General features: G+C 43.1%; 1 protein-coding gene across 2 annotated transcripts; it reads left to right on the plus strand.

Moving 5' to 3' along the window:
- The first annotated feature begins 875 nt into the window (after window positions 1–875).
- AFG2B (AFG2 AAA ATPase homolog B) lies at window positions 876–18889 on the plus strand. 2 transcript variants are annotated; one of them, XR_014557925.1, is made up of 10 exons: window positions 876–1024; window positions 3062–4182; window positions 5555–5740; window positions 8883–9038; window positions 10828–11037; window positions 13185–13412; window positions 14230–14364; window positions 15216–15341; window positions 18023–18645; window positions 18854–18889. XR_014557925.1 is itself a non-coding variant. In XM_083712587.1 (9 exons), the coding sequence occupies exons 2-9, from the start codon at window positions 3109–3111 to the stop codon at window positions 18167–18169; spliced, it is 2262 nt and encodes a 753-aa protein (XP_083568713.1). In that variant the 5' UTR covers window positions 876–1024; window positions 3062–3108; the 3' UTR covers window positions 18170–18745. The 2 variants fall into 2 exon arrangements, 1 of the variants encoding a protein (XP_083568713.1); XM_083712587.1 differs by lacking the exon at window positions 18854–18889 and having other exon boundaries at window positions 18023–18745.

Below are 18889 nucleotides of genomic sequence, written 5' to 3' on the forward strand. Positions count from 1 at the left end.
TAAAAATGATTGCCAAATACTTGCAGTTTTTTATATTATTATTATTCTACATTTCAGGTTTATACATTTCACTGATTTTACAATCATTTTAACAAAAAACTTGACTTCTCAAAACTTGACTTCCTTCGCACTCTTTCTGCGGTTCCTTAATTTTATTTTTAATACCTTCTGCATATCCAAATTAATTTAATTTGCTCATTTTTTCATCTACTTTAAATATAAACTCTTATATACTATACAGCGGCAAGAATGTCACTAGCCCAAAAATGGAAAGAAGCAGAAGTCCCAGCAAAAGAAGAATGGATACAAAAACTTGTGGAATATGCAGAAATGGCAAAAATTACCGGACGTATAAGAAATCAAGCTAACATTTTTTTAAAAAAAAGAGTAGAAATGATTTAATATTTACAGATAAATTATAAACAGGTACGAACATTGACAGGATTATTGCAATAACCTGCACTTTCATAAGAGCATATATTATTATTATTAAGCATTACCTGACATTTTCAAAAGGTAAAATTTAAATTATTTGGTTTATCAGAGAACAGTTATGTGCTTTTTAATATGACCTAGGTTTACCAAAGTGAATGCTATGCAATCTGAAAAATAATAGCACCCAAAAACATATTTTCACTGAATAAAGTTGCAAAAATTAAGTCCCCCCCCCCAAAAAATAAACCTAACACAACTGCCCCAAGCCTCTCTCAATAAAATAGAGACCTCCCTTTTTGCAACTATGCGCCACCCACCGTCCAACCAGAAGCCTGTTCCTCTTTCCTTTGTCCCACCCACTACTACCACCACCCCCGTTCTCTGATTGGAACCTTCCACTCCACATCCGCTTTCGACGGGACTGGAGGAAAAGCGACTCGCTCCAAGGGTTCGTCTGATTGCCTTCTTTTGCGGGGAGAATTGATTGACAGGCCTGTTAGCCAATTAGCGGCTGCACTGTACCATTTCCTTCCCCCTTTCCCTTTGCTTGCTTGCAAAGGAGAAAATGCCTTTAAGTCGCTGGTGGTTGGTGAGTGTTTAGGCTGCTGTCTTATTATACCTGTCTACCTGAGATATGCAGGCGCTTTTCTCCTTTGTTTCATCAGAAACTTGCATGTCTTTCATCTTTATTTTATTCCTTCTAAAATAATGCTTAATCACATTTCTCAGCCGCATCCATAAATCCCACCAGATAAATGGGGCAGCAAGACAATGGAAAATAATTATCATTAATCCCAATGCTGCCCTAAAATGCCGGCTAGAGCAATGGCCGTATCTTAATTAGGTATTAAATTTGTATACTGCCCTTCAACCGAATAGCCCAGGGCAGCTCACGACAGAAACAAAACAAAACAAAATGAGAATATAAAATGCATAATATCTTTTTTTAGAAAGTCTTAGTTCAGTTACGGGGTGGGTGGATCTCGCACCTGAGGAAAAATGTTGCAGACACTCATGCTTTTAGAAATTAAACTGGGAAATGTTGCTTATTGTGGCTGTATTTCATGTATGGCTTGGGATGCCGGTCTCTGTGAATGGGTTCCTTTGTGTTTATTCCTTTGTGTTTACTGGGTTTTAAAAAAAGCAATAAAGGAGGATATAAATTTGATGAAATAATTGCGTACCTATCCTTGAGCATTTTGCTTTCAGAATTGAGTTTGTGTGTTGAAAGATAGGGTATAGGAAGCCGCTTAAGCCATTGTCAGGCTATTGCTCCATCTAGGCCAGCATTGCCTACTCGGACTGGCAGCAGCTTCACCTGATGCTTCTCCAGCTACTTGATGCTTTTAGTTGGGATTGAACTTGTAACCTTCTGTATGAAAAGCCTAGGCTCTAGCAATGGGCTTTACGGGCTTCCTATAACTACTGGCTAGTCAACAAAAGGCCTGCTGATGCTCAAGGCTACCTAGAAATTGTGCCCCATATTGCCCCCCCCCCCATATTGTGGCAGCTGGCTGTCCATAACAACGAAGGGAAGGTCTTCTGCATGTATCCAAGGGCCAGCTTTTCTTGTTTGTGAATTGGTAGTTTAAAAGGGTTTCAGGGCAGAGGACAGATTCACAGCGAGCGCTGCTGCCTCTACGTTGGTTATGTTGGTAGAGGGAAAGTGCAGTATATATAAATAGGCAACATTACATGCATGAAGATCGCATAAGCATCTTATTTTACCAAGTGTGTGTGTTTGTGTGTGTGTGTGTGTGTATACTTATAAGGGCTATATTTCCTAATAGGCAACCTCCCAGGGGATACATGCCCAGAAGCAAAAGTGGGTGGAACAGTAATTTTTTACCTTTGTAAAAGGTAATTTTGGTTCCTCTGTTTCATTTTTGTCAGGTTGGTGTTGGTTAAATGTTTAGTTGGGATTGGCAGTTACTTTAATTTGGGTATAACTGTAAACTTCTTGTTGGTTTTTATTGGTTTGCATGTTGCTTGTATAGGATACCTTGTTTGTTAATGTTTGATGTTTTGCGTTTTATATGTTGCAAGCCACCCAGAGTGGCTGGGGAGACCCAGCCAGATGGGCGGAATATAAATTAAAATATTATTATTATTACAGTAGGCCTGTTTCTACATACATTCTTAGATCCCTCTTTCTCCTGGGTCTAGGCAAGCAAAAAGTATAATCGGAGTCAAGGGCACATTCTAGCCAGGGAAAAGAACTTGGGGAGGATGTAAAGAAACTGGAGAGAAGGACTGGGGCTAGACCCAGGAGAAAGGCTGTATAAAGAGGCTTGGAGGGCCATGTTGGTCCTGTTACTTTGAGTTTCTCCATCCATGTCTTAGATAAACTATTCAGGGAAGGCAGACCCCTTCACATTCTGTGATTCAGAAAAGTATTTCTTTTTCAGGCAAATTTTATGTATGGAATGATAACAGAAAGGCTCTTCAGATGTACGCCTGTCTTGTAATTTATTCTTGAATGCATCCAAGAACTTTGAAACTTTCTATAAAACTTGCACCTCTCCCTGAAATCTATTTTTCCCCTTCCTAAAACCTGTACACACTATTGTTAAATAAAATCAGCTAATTTTATTTTCTTTTTTCCTCTTCATTCTAAACTGTTCAGAGAAACATCTGCGTGTAGGATTTGCAACCCAGCGGCTCGCTGTGAAGATGGCTTTGTTAAAGCTGTTGCCGCAGGTTCCTGAAGATGAAGGCACCCAAAGGTGCAGGCTGGGGCCTGCTGTATTCTCTGCCCTGGGTGCCACACTGGGCTCCCCAGTGAAGATCACCCTCCCTACTGGCAGCTGTTTCTGTACCGCCTGGCCAAGGCACGATTTGTCCGATGGCTATTTGCAGGTCGATCTCAAGTGCAGAACTTTGGGCTTAAAGGAGTGCCAGCCCCAAAATCTCACCGTGAGCATGGACCAATTGAAGCTCCTGCCTTCTTGCAAGCTCAGGAGAGTGACAGTCAAAGTCATCTTTAAGAACCGTGCCTTGAAAAAATCCACTCCGAAAACCATGGTGCAGGACATGGTCAAGGAACTTCTGAGAAAGGCCTACGTTTCTCCCCATCACGTTGTTACCTTTGCGCCAATTCCGGGCAATCCATTGGCATGTGTTGAAATATTGTCCATGGAGCCTGCTACCGCAGAAGAAGCCGGTTTGGTCACCCTCAAAACTGGTGTAACTGTTAAAGAGGCAGTCACACTAGATTGGCACAACAGTTCGACGGAGGATGGTGCCAAAATCCTAGTGGCGGGCATGAACGATGCCAGCACCTCCTTAAAAGAGATGATCGACTTGCCCTTGCGCTTTCCGAAAACCTTCCAGAAGCTGGGCCTTTCTGTCCCTAGAGGAGTGCTTTTGGTAGGGCCTCCAGGAGTGGGCAAAACGCTTCTGGTGAAATCGGTCGCCAGGGGAATTGGTGCCAGCTTGCTTTGCATTGATGGCCCTATAATCTATGGTTCGAGGCCTGGCGAAAGCGAGGAGAACTTGCGGCGAGTTTTTGAACAAGCAAGAGAATTGTCCGAAGACGGACCGGTTGTTCTTTTTATTGACGAGATTGACTCATTGTGTCCTAAACGGGGAAGTTCAAGTAATGCCGCGGAAAATCGTCTGGTGGCTCAATTGCTAACTCTTCTAGATGGCATCGGGGGAGAAAATGACGTAGTGATTGTGGCGGCGACAAATAGACCCGATGCCCTGGACCCTGCACTTAGGAGGCCAGGCAGACTGGACCGAGAGGTGATTGTCAATTATATCTTATTGTTACTTCTGATTGCTGCTTACTGCTTCGTTTAGGAAGGGGGGGCCCTTTTTATTTTTTATTTTTTGCTACTACTGCAACCCGTGTTTTCTTAGCCCAAAAATGAAAAATGAGTGAGGTCCCAACTAAAGAAGAATGGCAACTTAAACCAATGGAATATGCACAGCTTCTGGACCTAACATATAGAATAAGAGAACAAGAAGAACACACTTTTAAAGAAGATTGGAAAACGTTTATTGATTATATGGGGAGAAATTGTGTACACTTGAAAATGTTGGCAGCATTAGGATAAATTCAGCAGTGAAAATAAGTTTTGATGGATGTAATAATGGAATACTGAATGGTTTGGTTTATGTAAAATATGCAGGGATTTATATTAGGCAAAATGAACCATGGAAAGAGAGGAAGGGAAGTCATTGATATTTTAAGGTTGTTTAAATGAATACAGTGGTACCTCGGTTTTCAAACGTAATCCGTTCCAGAAGACCGTTCGACTTCTGAAATGTTTGAAAACCGAGGCGCAAAGGGCGGTCTGCAAATTCAGTGGAGAAAATTGGAAAAAAACCTCAGCAGAAGCCGTTTGACTTCTGAGGCATGTTCGAAAATAGAAGCATTGACTTCCAGGTTTTAGGCGTTCAAAAACCCAAACGTTCGGCTTCTGAGATGCTCAAAAACCAAGGTACCACTGTATTCTAAAATGTAAAACAGAAAATTTGATAAAAATTATGGAAAGAAAAGGAAGGGGGAGCCTTCTCAATGACCTTGGGGTGTCATGGCTTTCCTCAAAGGACTGTAGAATTGTAGTTCCTGTGAGAGAACTCTTTTATCATCTGGCCCATTTTCAGAAGTACATTTCGCAGACTTCTTTTGTTCCAAGTGGTAATATTTAGAAATGGGCAGTTCTAGTCCTGCCCCATAGTTGGAATGATGGAAAACGGGATGGTAAATAATTTTATGGTGACGCTTACACATTGGGGTTACTTTGTAGAATTTGTTCATCTTTTAAAGCCATCTGAGTTGGTTGAAGAAGAACATTATGAAGAAACTCAGGACTGGGGTTTAGTTCAGCCCATCTAGTGCAGGGTTGCAGAACCGTCAGTCCTCCATATTTTTGCCGGACTACAATTCCCATCTGCCCCTGTCAGTCTGTGCAGTGAGGAGGGAGTTGGAGTCCCACAGCACCTGTCAGGCTAGAGATTGCCCATTCCTGATTGAAACCTTTGCACTCAAAATTGGCCTGAGATTTGCTTCGGATAAGCCCTGCGTTGCCTACGGTTAATACAGTCATTTGTGAATTGCCAGGAAACACCAAGGTAGCAACACATTTCTTTACATTTGCTCTTTTCTTAGGTTATAATTGGGACGCCAACCGTGAAGCAACGGAGGTCTATTTTACAGCTGATTACTGCTGGCATGCCTGTGTCGAACGATGTTAATTTGCTTGAACTCGCAGAAATAACCGCTGGTTATGTTGGAGCTGACCTTACGGCGCTCTGCAGAGAGGCTGCAATGCAGGCTGTGTTTCGTGCCTCTTCGGTAAGGAATTATTTCAGATGTAAGCCCAGAATATTTTTGTGCCCTGGGGGGTGGGTCTCCCCCATGCACTCTTCCCCCTGCCCCCGCTTTGTGTTAAATGCTCAGCAGCTTTATCCTGTGTAACATTGTGGCTGCAAATAGACATAGCTTGGTTTAATAATAATAATAATTAATAATAATAATTTATTATTTATACCCCGCCCATCTGGCTGAGTTTCCCCAGCCACTCTGGGCGGCTTCCAATCAAGTGTTAAAAACAATATAGCATTAAATATTAAAACTTCCTTAAACAGGGCTGCCTGTTTTGAGTTGCTGGGCCCTCACAACATCTAGGGTGGGGTGGGGAACCAGCTTGGGGGACTTGTGTCAGTTCTACAGGTGCAATTGAGTGTCTGTGTAACCCATATTTACTAGATATCAATGATTCACACACCTGGGATGCAGAAGAGACTGAGATGATAACACTGGAAATAACTTGTTTGCCCATCACAGAGTCGGCAACAGTGGTTGAACTCTGCATGCCTGATATGTACCATTCCCTCTATTTCTGATGTTCAGGCAGTGGGTACCACTAACTGACACCACCCAAACTCAGGAAGGGGTTATAACTGGGGTTGCCATATTTCAAAAAGTAATAACCAGCACACACCGAAAGTTGATGAGCTCTTTTTTTTGTTGAGCTTTGCAAAAGTACAAGATATCTGGCGAGGAAAACCCTAAGAAGGGGACCCTCCAGCTTTTGCACAATGGCCATGGAATACCAACTGACTGTTCGAGGTGGCAGATAAGGGAGCAACTGGGATCATGAGAAGCAATACTCTCCACTGCAATGTTTTGTTGCAGATCCACTCTGTGTGCAGTGGTATATCATATATGTGCCTATTTCTGGAATCTGTGCCTTTCACACCCTGTAATATAGCCAAGGAATGCAACCTAGGCCGAGACATTTACAGTCAAGCTCATTTCTCAGTGATCCCCATTACATTCTAGAGCACAAAGTAGAATGAGCTGTTATCAGGGATTGAGGAATGCTTGCTACATTGAGATTAGCAATGCAGTGATACCTCGGTTATCAAACGTAATCCGTTCCGGAAGACAGTTTGAGTTCTAAAACATTTGAAAACTGAGGCACAAAGAACTGTCTGCAAATTCAATTGAGAAAATTGAAAAACACGCAGCAGAAACCGTTTGACTTCCGAGGCGCATTAGAAAAAGGAAGCATTTACTTCCAGGTTTTTGATGTTCCGGTTCCGAAACATTTGTCAACGGAGATGGTCAAGAACCGAGGTACCACTGTATATGGTTATAGGTGTCTGCTTTGCTCCAGCCATGTCTATAAACACAGGGTTACAGTGTCAGAGAGACCATTTGAGCTGGGTGTCAGGGAGAGATGGCCTTCCTGGCCAATCCCATTGAACAGACCCAGATTCTACAGTTCACAGGACCTTTCTCAGTTCCCCCACTCAACAATGGGTATTTTTGCTCGTAAGGTAAAGGACCCCTGGATGGTTAAGTCCTAACAAAGGCAACTGGGATTGCGGCGCTCATCTCGCTTTCAGGCCGAGGGAGCCGGTGTTTGTCCACAGGCAGCTTTCCGGGTCATGTGGCCAGAAGGACTAAACCGCTTCTGGTGCAATGAAACACCGTGACGGAAACCAGAGTGCACGGAAACGCTGTTTACCTTTCCGCTGCATGTGACGTTAACATATGAGAGTGCTGAAGGTGAAATAGTTAAACAGGTTACCCAATCAGAACCCAGGGGGGTGGTGTGAGAGGGACTATAAAACCAGCTCTGGGAGGGGCAAAGGGGAGAGTTGGTTGGGTGGTTGGTTGGGGTAGGAGGGAATTGGGATAGAGTTTGTGGGGAGGTTGAGTGTAGCGAAATAAGCTGAGTCAGGAACAGTTAGGAGCTAGGAAGACAAGTAAATATCTGAGAGGTGGTTTAGTGAGTGAGAGCAGGTAGCGGAAGTTATAGGTCTGGATAGGCACCCCATGATTGTAATTGACCGATACCGTTTATGAAACCACACACTTATTAAACTGCAATAAATAAACATAAGTTTATCTTTCAGTTTAACCCTGACTGGACTCAGTATTTTTTCCAGGTAGGGCCTGGGTGGCGGCAGCAAGAAATAAAGTGGTGGCACAGGGATCAATAGATGGTGAAACATCTGGAGACCCTGTGTGATCGTCACACCGCAGTAGTACCTATTTATCTATCTGCTTACTTGTTTAGCTACTTGCACTGGTATGTTTTTGGGCTGCTAGGTTGCTAGTAATTATTAATATCACATAGCCACAGTTGCTTCCCCTTGGAGGCCTCTGTAGCTATGTTATCACAAGCTCCTGGATAGCATAGCAGAGTTGAACGTCTCTGTAGAATCAGAGTGTTGTAAAACATTATAACTTGAATGTTGTAACAGACACTATCTGCCCTGTGGGAAAGACGGGGGAAATGAGGCAAACAGGCAAAGACAATATTAGAGACAGCTCCAGTCAAACTGTCCCCTCCCTGCCCAACTGTACAATTAGTAGTGGGGACACAGGTGGCACTGTGGTCTAAACCACTGAGCCTTTTGGGCTTGCTGATCAGAAGGTCGGCAGTTTGAATCCCCGCGACAGGGTGAGCTCCCGTTGCTCTGTCCCAGCTCCTGCCAACCTAGCAGTTCGAAAGCACGCCAGTTCTAGTAGATAAATAGGTACCACTGCAGTGGGAAGGCAAGCAGCATTTCCGTGTGCTCCGGTTTCTGTCATGGTGTTCCGTTGCGCCAGAAGTGGTTTAGTCCTGCTGGCCACATGACCCAAAAAGCTGTCTGTGGACAAACGCCGGCTCCCTTGGCCTGAAAGTGAGTTGAGCGCTGCAACCCCATAGTCACATTTGACTGGACTTAACCTTTCAGGGGTCCTTTACCTTTACACCTACCATTTATATCATTTATTTGCTTTAGTATTTTGCCACTGTAAGCTGCTCTGGGTGCCATGTCAGAAAGCAGTATATAAATATAAGTTGTGGACCCAGATATACGGACTGATTGTTCATTGGCAGGGCTGCTAAGACTTCTCATGAGTGAGTGACTTCAGGGTTTGGAGCATTAAAACAAACAGACCTTTTTTTCCTCTGCTTGTACATACATTTCTTCAGGATTCAATTGACACAGTGCACATGTCGGACTTCCGTGAAGCATTGAAAAAGATTCGGCCGTCCTCTGTTCGAAGTGGAGTTGGGCTTGCAGACTTCAGACCCGTCGCCTGGGATCAGATTGGTGGCCTTGAAGATGTGAAACTCAAGTTAAAACAGGTAGCGTTACAGAGACGGATTTCAGGGGCGACTGTACTTTCACAGGTCTTGGATTCTGCAATTATTACTTTATTTATCATATTTTCAGCTCTCTTCCTGTATGGAGCTTGGGGAGATGTTTATAGCACTACTGATGTGGAGACAAAATACAGTGGTGCCTCGCAAGACGAAATTAATTCGTTCCGCGAGTCTCTTCGTCTTGCGGTTTTTTCATCTTGCGAAGCAACCCTATTAGCAGCTTAGCGGCTATTAACGGCTTAGCGGCTTTAAGAAAAAGGGAAAGAACTCGCAAGACGTTTCGTCTTGCGAAGCAAGCCCATAGGGAAATTCGTCTTGCGAAGCACCTCAAAAAAGGGAAAACTCTTTCGTCTAGCGAGTTTTTCGTCTTGCGAGGCATTCGTCTTGCTGGGCACCACTGTAACATGTAAGATTGTAGCCAGATTTAGATGACTTCTTAAACCAGGAATCAGGAAATGGTGGCCCTCCAAGAGGTTGCTAGATCCTGACCATTGTTGATGCTGGTAGGGGCTGGTGGGAGTTTGAATCCACCAGTATCCAGAGGACCACACATAATAAAAACTAAAACAACCCAATTAACACCCCTCAACACATTTTAAAATATCGGATATCAATCAGCCAAAGGCCTGGTTAAAGAGGAACGTTTTTACCTGGCGCTTAAAGGTGTATAATGAAGGCACCAGGTGAACTTCCCTGGGGAGAGAATTCCACCGACGGGGAGCCACTGCAGAGAAGGCCCCTACGCTCAGTGCAGTTGAGTGCAGAATGCAGAGAAAGTTATCAGCTCAAAGTCTTAAAGAAAACTCAAAACCAGGAATGATGTTTGTTTAGCAGAAAGCTATTTCTCTCTGGATTGTGGGTCCATCTCTGTTATCAGTGTAGCACAGTGGGATGACAAGTACATTGATCTGAAGTTGTAATAATAATAATAAATTATTATTATTTATACCGCTCCCATCTGACTGGGTTCTCCAGCCACTCTGGGCAGCTCCCAACAGAATATTAAAAACACAATAAAACATCAAATATTAAAAACTTCCCAAAACAGGGCTGCCTTCAGATGTCTTCTAAAAGTCAGATCGTTGTTTATTTCCTTGACATCTGATGGGAGGGCATTCCACACGGCAGGTGCCACTACCAAGAAGGCCCTCTGCCTGGTTCCCTGTAACCTCACTTCTCGCAGGAAGGGAACCACGAGAAGGCCCTCGGAGCTGGACCTCAGTGTCGAAGGGGGTGGAGACACTCCTTCAGGTGTAATAATAATATATTATTTCTACCCCACCTATCTGGCTGGGCTTCCCATCTAAACTGGGCCGAGGCCGTTTAGGGCCTTAAAGGTCAGCACCACACTTTGAATTGTGCTTGGAAACGTACTGGGAGCCAGTATAGGTCTTTCAGGATTGGTGTTTTACTGTCTTGGCGGCCACTCCCAGTCACCAAGTCTAGCTGCCACATTCTGGATTAATTGCAGTTTCTGGGTCACCTTCAGAGATAGCCCCACATAGAGTGCACTGCAGTAGTCCAAGCGGGAGATAGCCAGAGCTCTGGCGAGACAGTCTGTGTCTCAGCCTGCATACCAGGTGGAGCTGGTATACAGTCGCCCTGGACACAGAATTAACCTGCGCCTCCATGGACAGCTGTGAGTCCAAAATGACTCCCAGGCTGCACACCTGGTCCTTCAGGGGCACAGTTGCCCCTTTCAGTGTTGCCTTGTATGATCTAATGTTGTAAGGAATTAATGGAAGTTTCTGCGGCTTTTTTGTATTTGCAGAGCATTGAATGGCCTATAAAATTCCCAGAGGCTTTTGTGAGAATGGGGCTTGCCCGCCCGAAGGGCATCCTTTTGTACGGACCGTCAGGTTGCGCCAAAACTACGCTTGTCAAAGCAGCAGCCACAAGCTGTCACTGTTCCTTTCTGTCTGTGAGCGGCGCCGACCTTTTCTCGCCTTACGTTGGAGATTCGGAGAAGATTTTGTCTCAGGTTTGTTTTTTATTCTCCTCGTGGTCTGCAGTCCTTGAGTGAAAATAGACCATGTTAAATAGTTGGCTGGTTCAGACGTAGCCACCCTGCTTTAATAACCCATAGCTTGATTCTAGTTTTAGATTGTGGCTGATAGACTGAGATTAAACTTTGGTTTCCTGGTTTGGTTACAAGAAGAAATGGTGGTTTCAGAAATGGTTTAAGTTTTCTGTTACAGTGTGCTAGAGAAGGGAGGAAAGAGCATGCAGGCACAAAACTCATTTTATTATGTTGACTTTATTGCATCTGAGTATCGCCACAGAATAAGATAATTTAAGATAATAAAAAACAGTTAAACATAAAAACCAGGCAGAGGGCCTTCTCGGTAGTGGCGCCCACCATGTGGAACGCCCTGCCATCAGATTTCAAGGAAATAAACAACTGTCTGAATTTTAGAAGATACCTGAAGGCAGCCCTGTTTAGGGAAGTTTTAAATGTTTTATCTTTTCTCACTTTTATTATTAATAATGATCTGTTGGGAGCCACCCAGAATGACTTGGGAAACCCAGCTGGGTGGGTGGGGTATATATAATAAATTATTATTATTATTATTATTATTATTATTATTATTATTATTATTATTTTATGTCTACACTTTCATTATTAAGGGCTACCGTCTCACTCTGTATACATTGTAACTTCAGACAAGCCATGCTAATTGAAGTACCTTTCAACTTGATGCTAAATTTTTGTATTGAGCCTTTTTCACGGATTTCTATTTATCTCTCGGCGTGGCAGGGCTGACCTTTTATGCCTTTAAAAATTGTTGGTGGTAGTTTATTAATAAAAACAGTTAAACATAATCAGATAAACACATTAGCAGGATTGTTGTAATAACCTGCAGTCTTTTAAGAGTATATATTTACAGTAGGTGATTAAATGAGCAAGTCAAATGAATTTGGATATGCAGAAGATATTAAAAAATAAATTTAAGGACCCACAGAAAGAGGGGGAAGGAAGTCGAATTTTGAACGTGAAATTGATTGTAAAACTAATGAAATGTATAAATTTGAAAAGAATAAATAAAAAGCTAAGTAAATAAATAAAACCTTAACAAAATAGTTACAGATAGGTAGCCGTGTTGGTCTGCCATAGTCAAAACAAAAAATTCCTTCCAGTAGCATCTTAAAGTAGCACCTGAAGAAGTGTGCATGCACACGAAAGCTCATACCTAGAACTAACTTAGTTGGTCTTTAAGGTGCTACATAACAAAATAGACACGCATGGTAAATACCTATTTATCCAGCAGGGAAAGCCTGTCAGAAATATAAATTCTTCAGTTGTTTCGTGAAAGTGCAGGTTGTGGTTGCCTGTTGAAGGTCAACAGAAACACAGAACAGAGACAGCCACAGCAAAAGCCCTGCTTTGAGTTACTGCAGAGCAAGCTTCTGAGATCTTCTACAAATCAGAGTGATCTGCTCTTCTACAAATCAGAGTGATCTGCTGGGTATATAGTTGGCTTCAGCAAGTATAGTGCTATCTTGGTTCTCAAACCTAATCCGTTCTGGAAGTCCGTTCCAAAACCAAAGCGTTCCAAAACCAAGGTGCACTTTCCCATAGAAAGTAATGCAAAATGGATTGATCCGTTCCAGACTTATAAAAACAACCCCTAAAACAGAAATTTAACATGAATTTTACTATCTAACGAGACCATTGAGCCATAAAACGAAAGCAATAAACAATGTACTGCAGTCACACAATCAATCAGTAGCTGAACTAGGTTCCACACAGTCATGAAAACACAACAAAAAAAGCCACAAAATTGCAAAATAAATAGCAAAAACAGACAGACCTCAGTGTAACACTCAAAACGGAAGCGTGGCACTCAAATCGGAAGCGTAACACTCAAAACAGAGTATATTTGGCTTCCGAAAAAAGTTTGCACACCAGAACACTTCCGGGTTTGCAGTTTTTGGGTTCCATGTTGTTTGAGTACTAAGGCATTTGAGAACCAAGATACCACTGTACAAAGAAGAATTTATACTTCATTTGAACATAGGGGGAAAATGCATGTCTCCCCCCCCCATTTGACTTAAATTATACGTTCTGCACAGATATATGATTTCTACCTATCTCCCCCATCCCCCACTTAATTTTACTTATTCAAGGTATTTCATCAAGCAAGAGCCAATGCGCCTGCAATTGTGTTCCTTGATGAGATCGACTCTATCCTGGGATCTCGGTCAGTCAATAAAACAGGGTGTGGCGTCCAGGAGAGAGTTCTTTCTGTCCTCCTTAATGAATTGGATGGCGTTGGGCTGAAGTTAACGGAGAGAAGAGGAAATAGAGCCGAGCTGGAAAACGACAGTCGAGAACAAACAGAAAATGATAGAGCGGTATCTAATTCTCATAACGAGATGTTTTCCATCCTTTTGCTTTTGTAGATGAGCTCATTTCTATCTGCTGAATCTGTTATGGCATAAACGCAGAAACCTAGGTTGCAACAACGGATACAGGCCCTTTATGCACTCTACAATTTAAGCAGTTTTATACCACTTTAAACAGTCATGGCTTCCTGCAAGGAATTCTGGGAACTGTAGTTTGTTAAGGGTCCTGAGAGTTGGTAAAGGTAAATGGACCCCTGACCATTAGGTCCAGTCATGGCCGACTCTGGGGTTGTGGCGCTCATCTCGCTTTATTGGCCGAGGGAGCCAGCATACAGCTTCTGGATCATGTGGCCAGCATGACTAAGCCGCTTCTGGCGAACCAGAGCAGCACACGGAAATGCCATTTACCTTCCTGCCGGAGCAGTACCTATTTATCTACTTGCACTTTGATGTGCTTTCGAACTGCTAGGTTGGTAGGAGCAGGGACCGAACAACGGGAGCTCACCCCGTCACAGGTATTCGAACCGCCAACCTGATCAGCAAGTCCTAGTCTCTGTGGTTTAACCCACAGCGCCACCCACGTCCACCTGAGAGTTGTTAGGAGATGCTTAATCCTCTCACAGAGATACCATTCCCAGAGTGGTTTAATAATCAGTCCATTTCCCCAGTGAACGCCATCAGTAGTAGGTTCTTAAGTCAACAATTATTATTATTATTATTATTATTATTATTATTATTATTATTAGATAGACAGACAGACAGACAGACAGACAGTTAATGTGCAAATGCTTTTTCTTCAAGCGTTTAATTTTTGCCAACTTTCTAGCTGGAATTTCAGGAGGTTTTTAACAAAGATGTCGTCGTCATCGCTGCAACCAACAGACCAGACATGCTGGATGATGCCTTGTTGCGTCCTGGACGGTTTGACAAGATCATCTATATTCCACCTCCAGATCGGAAGGTAGGGCACAAATCCAGAGGTGAATTTTAAACCGCAGGGACAGGTAATTACGAGCATTCTGTTTTTCCCAAAGAAAGGTATATGAAGCCTGTTGAGACTTGGGTTTAAACTTCCAGATATTTAGCAGGCAAGCTCAGGGTTTAGAGCTGATTGTCTGCTTTGATATTCCATCCTCTTAGAACTCGGCTTCCTAAGTTTGTGCCATTCCAAAGATGCATCTGCCTTTTGAGACACAGAACAGCAGTTAGCATGCTACTTTGTTAAAAAAACAACACACAATTAAGTGGTGAATAAATTTTGTGAAATAAATAATAAAATAGTAGCTGTGAGTTCCCAGTTGGACAGCCTTTTGCAAACCATAGTAAGTTGACCTAGGTTTAGACATAATGCCAGTCCATGGTTCGGTGCTGTATCTGAATGCAGAAGTGTATATCATAATTGTTCTTTTTTTAAAAAAAGTGTTAAACCTATTTCAGAGTAGACTGGACTTGTAATTCAATGCTGCAGAATACTGGCTTTCAAACTGTGTTCCAGGGAGGTCTGGGGTTCCTTAGAAACTTTTCAGAGGTTTCATGGTGAAAAGATCAGTAACAGGGAATAAATGTCCCTTATAGGTAGTTTGCTTGCTATTGCTCTTTTTGCCACTATAAGGGAATTTGGGAGGCTGTCTAAAATGGGCAAATACTTTATCCGCTTTGGGAGGCTGTATTTATTTTATGCCGTTCCTGAAATCTGATGTGTAGTGATCCATTAAGGAAAACATCATTCCGCTCTCAGCTAGCCTCCCCAGCTGGCTCCCTTCTAACTTACAAATATGTAACTCTGACCCTTTCTTTTCTGTTTTGTATTAGGGAAAGCTTTCTATTTTGAAAATCTGCACTGAAAAAATTCCGGTTGATCCTGATGTTTCTCTAGAGGATATAGCAGCTCGTGCTAATCTGTTCTCTGGAGCTGACCTTGAAAACCTTTGCAAGGAGGTAAGGCTTTTAATTTTCCTAAGTAGTCCTAATTAGTCTTGGGAGAGTTTTCTGAAATGTTGTAATTTTTCCTAATTAAGGGGGGAAGGCTTCATGTAAGCTTGAGAGAGAAGTAAAATCTCAACCTGAAGTGAAGTTTGTGTTTGTAAGGAAGAGACAAAATCTAGCACTGCAAATAATTAGATCTTATAGTGATTTGACTGTTTTTGCCTTGGAAGATCTCAACTGGGTTATGCAAATGGATTCTTAATTAAGAAAACAGTATGTCAGCAAACTCAAAAGAGGCAGATATAGTGGTGAAATCCAACTGGATTGTATTTGGAGTAGACCCGTTGTGTTGGACTCGTCTACATTTTGATTGTGTTCTTCCAGCAAGAACTTCAGTGTACCTCATGGGTCTCCTTCCCCAACACACACTTTATTCTCACAACAACCTTGTGGAGGTTGGGCAGTTTTGGCATTTCATGGCATTGTGAATAGCATGAGAGTCACTGCTTTCCATGAGGATATACACGGGCAATGTATATTGAATGGCTCCCAGATCGTGCTAGTGTTCCATTCCTAATCTAAGAAGATCTTACAGGATCATGTCAATGGTTGTCACAGCCCCCGATTAATAATAATAATAATAATAATAATAATAATAATAATAATAATAATAATAATAATTTATTATTTGTACCCCGCCCAGAGTGGTTTCCCCAGCCACTCTGGGCGGCTTCCATAAAAACCAAAAATACATTAAAATAGCACAGATTAAAAACGTCCCTGAACAGGGCTGCCTTTAGATGTCTTCAGAATGTCAGGTAGTTATTTATCGCTTTGACATCTGATGGGAGGGCGTTCCACAGGGCAGGCGCCACTACCGAAAAGGCCCTCTGCCTGGTTCCCTGTAGCTTTGCTTCTCGCAATGAGGGAACTGCCAGAAGGCCCTCGGCGCTGGACCTCAGCGCCCGGGCAGAATGATGGGGGTGGAGACGCTCCTTCAGGTATACTGGGCCAAGGCCGTTTAGGGCTTTAAAGGTCAACACCAGCACTTTGAATTGTGCTCGGAAACGTACTGGGAGCCAATGTAGGTCTTTCAAGACTTGTGTTATGTGGTCTCGGCTGCCCCCAGTCACCAGATGGTAAGATTACATAGGACAGGAGTGGGTAAATGGATCCCCCACTTTGCCACCTATCTTATTGACATCAGGATACCATTTTCCCCTTTGCAGCATGGCAAAAAGAGAAAAGTCAAGCAAGGCCTGGAGTTACTACCTAACCAGAGGGATATTCCCTCAGGCAAATAGGTCACACTGCCAATCCAGCAAGCTTGGAGTCATCACCTATCGGCTGATAGGCAGTAATTTCAAACCTGCTGGACTTCTCCATGTCCTGCTTTAGACAGAGGTCATTTACACTACTGAGTTCCCTGTGAACTCAGTATCCTGGCTGATCCCAGCAGGCTTGCTCTGACTGCGACTCAGCTGATCCATGAGGAAAGCAAGAGTCCTTTGCCAATGCACAATCAGAAGCACATTTTAAGGCTCCCAAGGTTGTGCATTGGCAACCGTAGGCTTGTCTCTCCCATGTCTGATTTCACCGATGGCATCAGGTGCAGGGCAGGTGGGTGTGGTTTGGGGAAAACAGCCTCATGGGCCTAAGAAGGACCATGAGCTGGGTAACTGTGCCCCTGAAGGACCAGGTGTGCAGCCTGGGAGTCATTATGGACTCACAGCTGTCCGTGGAGGCACAGGTCAATTCTGTGTCCAGGGCAGCTGTCTACCAGCTCCACCTGGTACGCAGGCTGAGACCCTACCTGCCCGTAGACTGTCTCGCCGGAGTGGTGCATGCTCTAGTTATCTCCCGCTTGGACTACTGCAATGCGCTCTACGTGGGGCTACCTTTGAAGGTGACTCAGAAACTGCAATTAATCCAGAATGCGGCAGCTAGACTGGTGACTGCGAGTGGCCGGGGAGACCGTATAACACCAGTCCTGAAAGACTTACACTGGTTCCCAGTACGTTTCCGAGCACAATTCAAAGTGTTGGTGCTTTAAAGCCTTGGCCCAGTATACCTGAAGGAGTGTCTCCACCCCCATCATTCAGCCCGGACACTGAGGTCCAGCTCTGAGGGCCTTCTGGTGGTTTCCTCCCTGTGAAAAGTGAGGTTACAGGGAACCAGGCAGAGGGCCTTCTTGGTAGTGGTGCCCGCCCTGTGGAACGGCCTCCCATCAGATGTCAAGGAAATAAACAACGATCTGACGCTTAGAAGACATCTGAAGGCAGCCCTGTTTAGGGAAATTTTTAATGTTTGATGTTTTATTGTGTTTTTAATATTCTGTTGGGAACCACACAGAGTGGCAGGGGTATAAATATATTATTATTATTATTATTATTATTATTATTATTATTATTATTATTAGCAACCCCAGGTTTGTCTCTCCCACGTCTGATTTCACCCATAGCATCAGGTGCATGGGAGGTGTGTCTGGTTTGGGGAAAACAGCCTATGGACCAAATTGAAACCCTAAGTAGGTCCATGAGCTAGAGGGTATCCCACACCTGGAATAGAAATCATGGATGGTAGTCAGTTAAGTTTTATGCTCAGAGTCGGCGTATAGAAATGATTGGCCCTTACTTAGTCGTGTTCATTAACTAAGCTTCATTCATGTCGGTTTCTCCTCCCCTACCCCTTAGGCTGCTTTATTGGCATTGCAAGAGAACAAAGTTGAAGCAACACCTGTGAAGCAGAAACATTTTGAAAAATCCTTGGAGATCGTCAAACCGTCGCTAACCAACGAAGAGCTGGAATTTTATGAAAAAATGTTTAGAAATCGAGAATGATTCTTGTGAAAACAGTAGGGCAGGGACTATTATCCACAGTGACATAACCAACAACTCTTGGCAATGAATCGAACACATCTGTAAAGACAACAGAGGGGATGTGGTTGTTTATTCATTTACTTAGAATGTAAATTTCTCCATCACCTCTTCAAACTTTTTCAAGGCAGCTCATATACATCACAGAGGTTTCTCTTGGGATTACAGTGAAATTTAGATCCTATGGATAGAAGTCCCTACCAGAGAAGACTGGCTGATAAAGATGATGGACCGGGAGAATTAGAAACCAAGACAAAAGCTTTAATACAGAGTGGGGAAAATTTATAAGCTACTTAGGAGAACACTGCAAAGAATTAAAAACCTTGGCTGGACTGGATTTAGTAAAAACTAGGGTATAATGAGGATTTTAAGGAAAAATGGAGGATAATATGAGATGCAGGGCAAAACAGATTAATAATGGAACCCATGGAGGGAAGTCCGTGATTTTAGGGAATCCTATATACTTAACATTTACATTCACATTCACATTTAAGTCATAATTTTAATTGTGAAACTGAATTAAAAAATGTTTATATCCTATGCTGTGGGGAGAGGTTTCTTGGTGACATTATGGACAGCAGCCAAGCAAACTGGTGGGACCAGTTTCCTCTTGTGCGTATAAAGAAAATGCTGTGAGTATATTTTCAGAGTGGACCCAAGATTGTGGGTTTTTTATGTGCCTAC

Source organism: Podarcis gaigeae, assembly GCF_964106915.1.
Source record: "Podarcis gaigeae genome assembly, chromosome: 14".
NCBI lineage: Eukaryota > Metazoa > Chordata > Lepidosauria > Squamata > Lacertidae > Podarcis > Podarcis gaigeae.

Excerpts from the sequence above, each read along its gene's own strand:
- AFG2B (XM_083712587.1), top strand. The coding sequence starts at position 3,109 with ATGGCTTTGTTAAAGCTGTTGCCGCAGGTTCCTGAAGATGAAGGCACC. Across the intron at positions 11,038-13,184 it reads CGGAGAAGATTTTGTCTCAG|GTATTTCATCAAGCAAGAGC; the intron begins GTTTGTTTTTTA and ends TACTTATTCAAG. Across the intron at positions 15,342-18,022 it reads TTGAAAACCTTTGCAAGGAG|GCTGCTTTATTGGCATTGCA; the intron begins GTAAGGCTTTTA and ends CCTACCCCTTAG.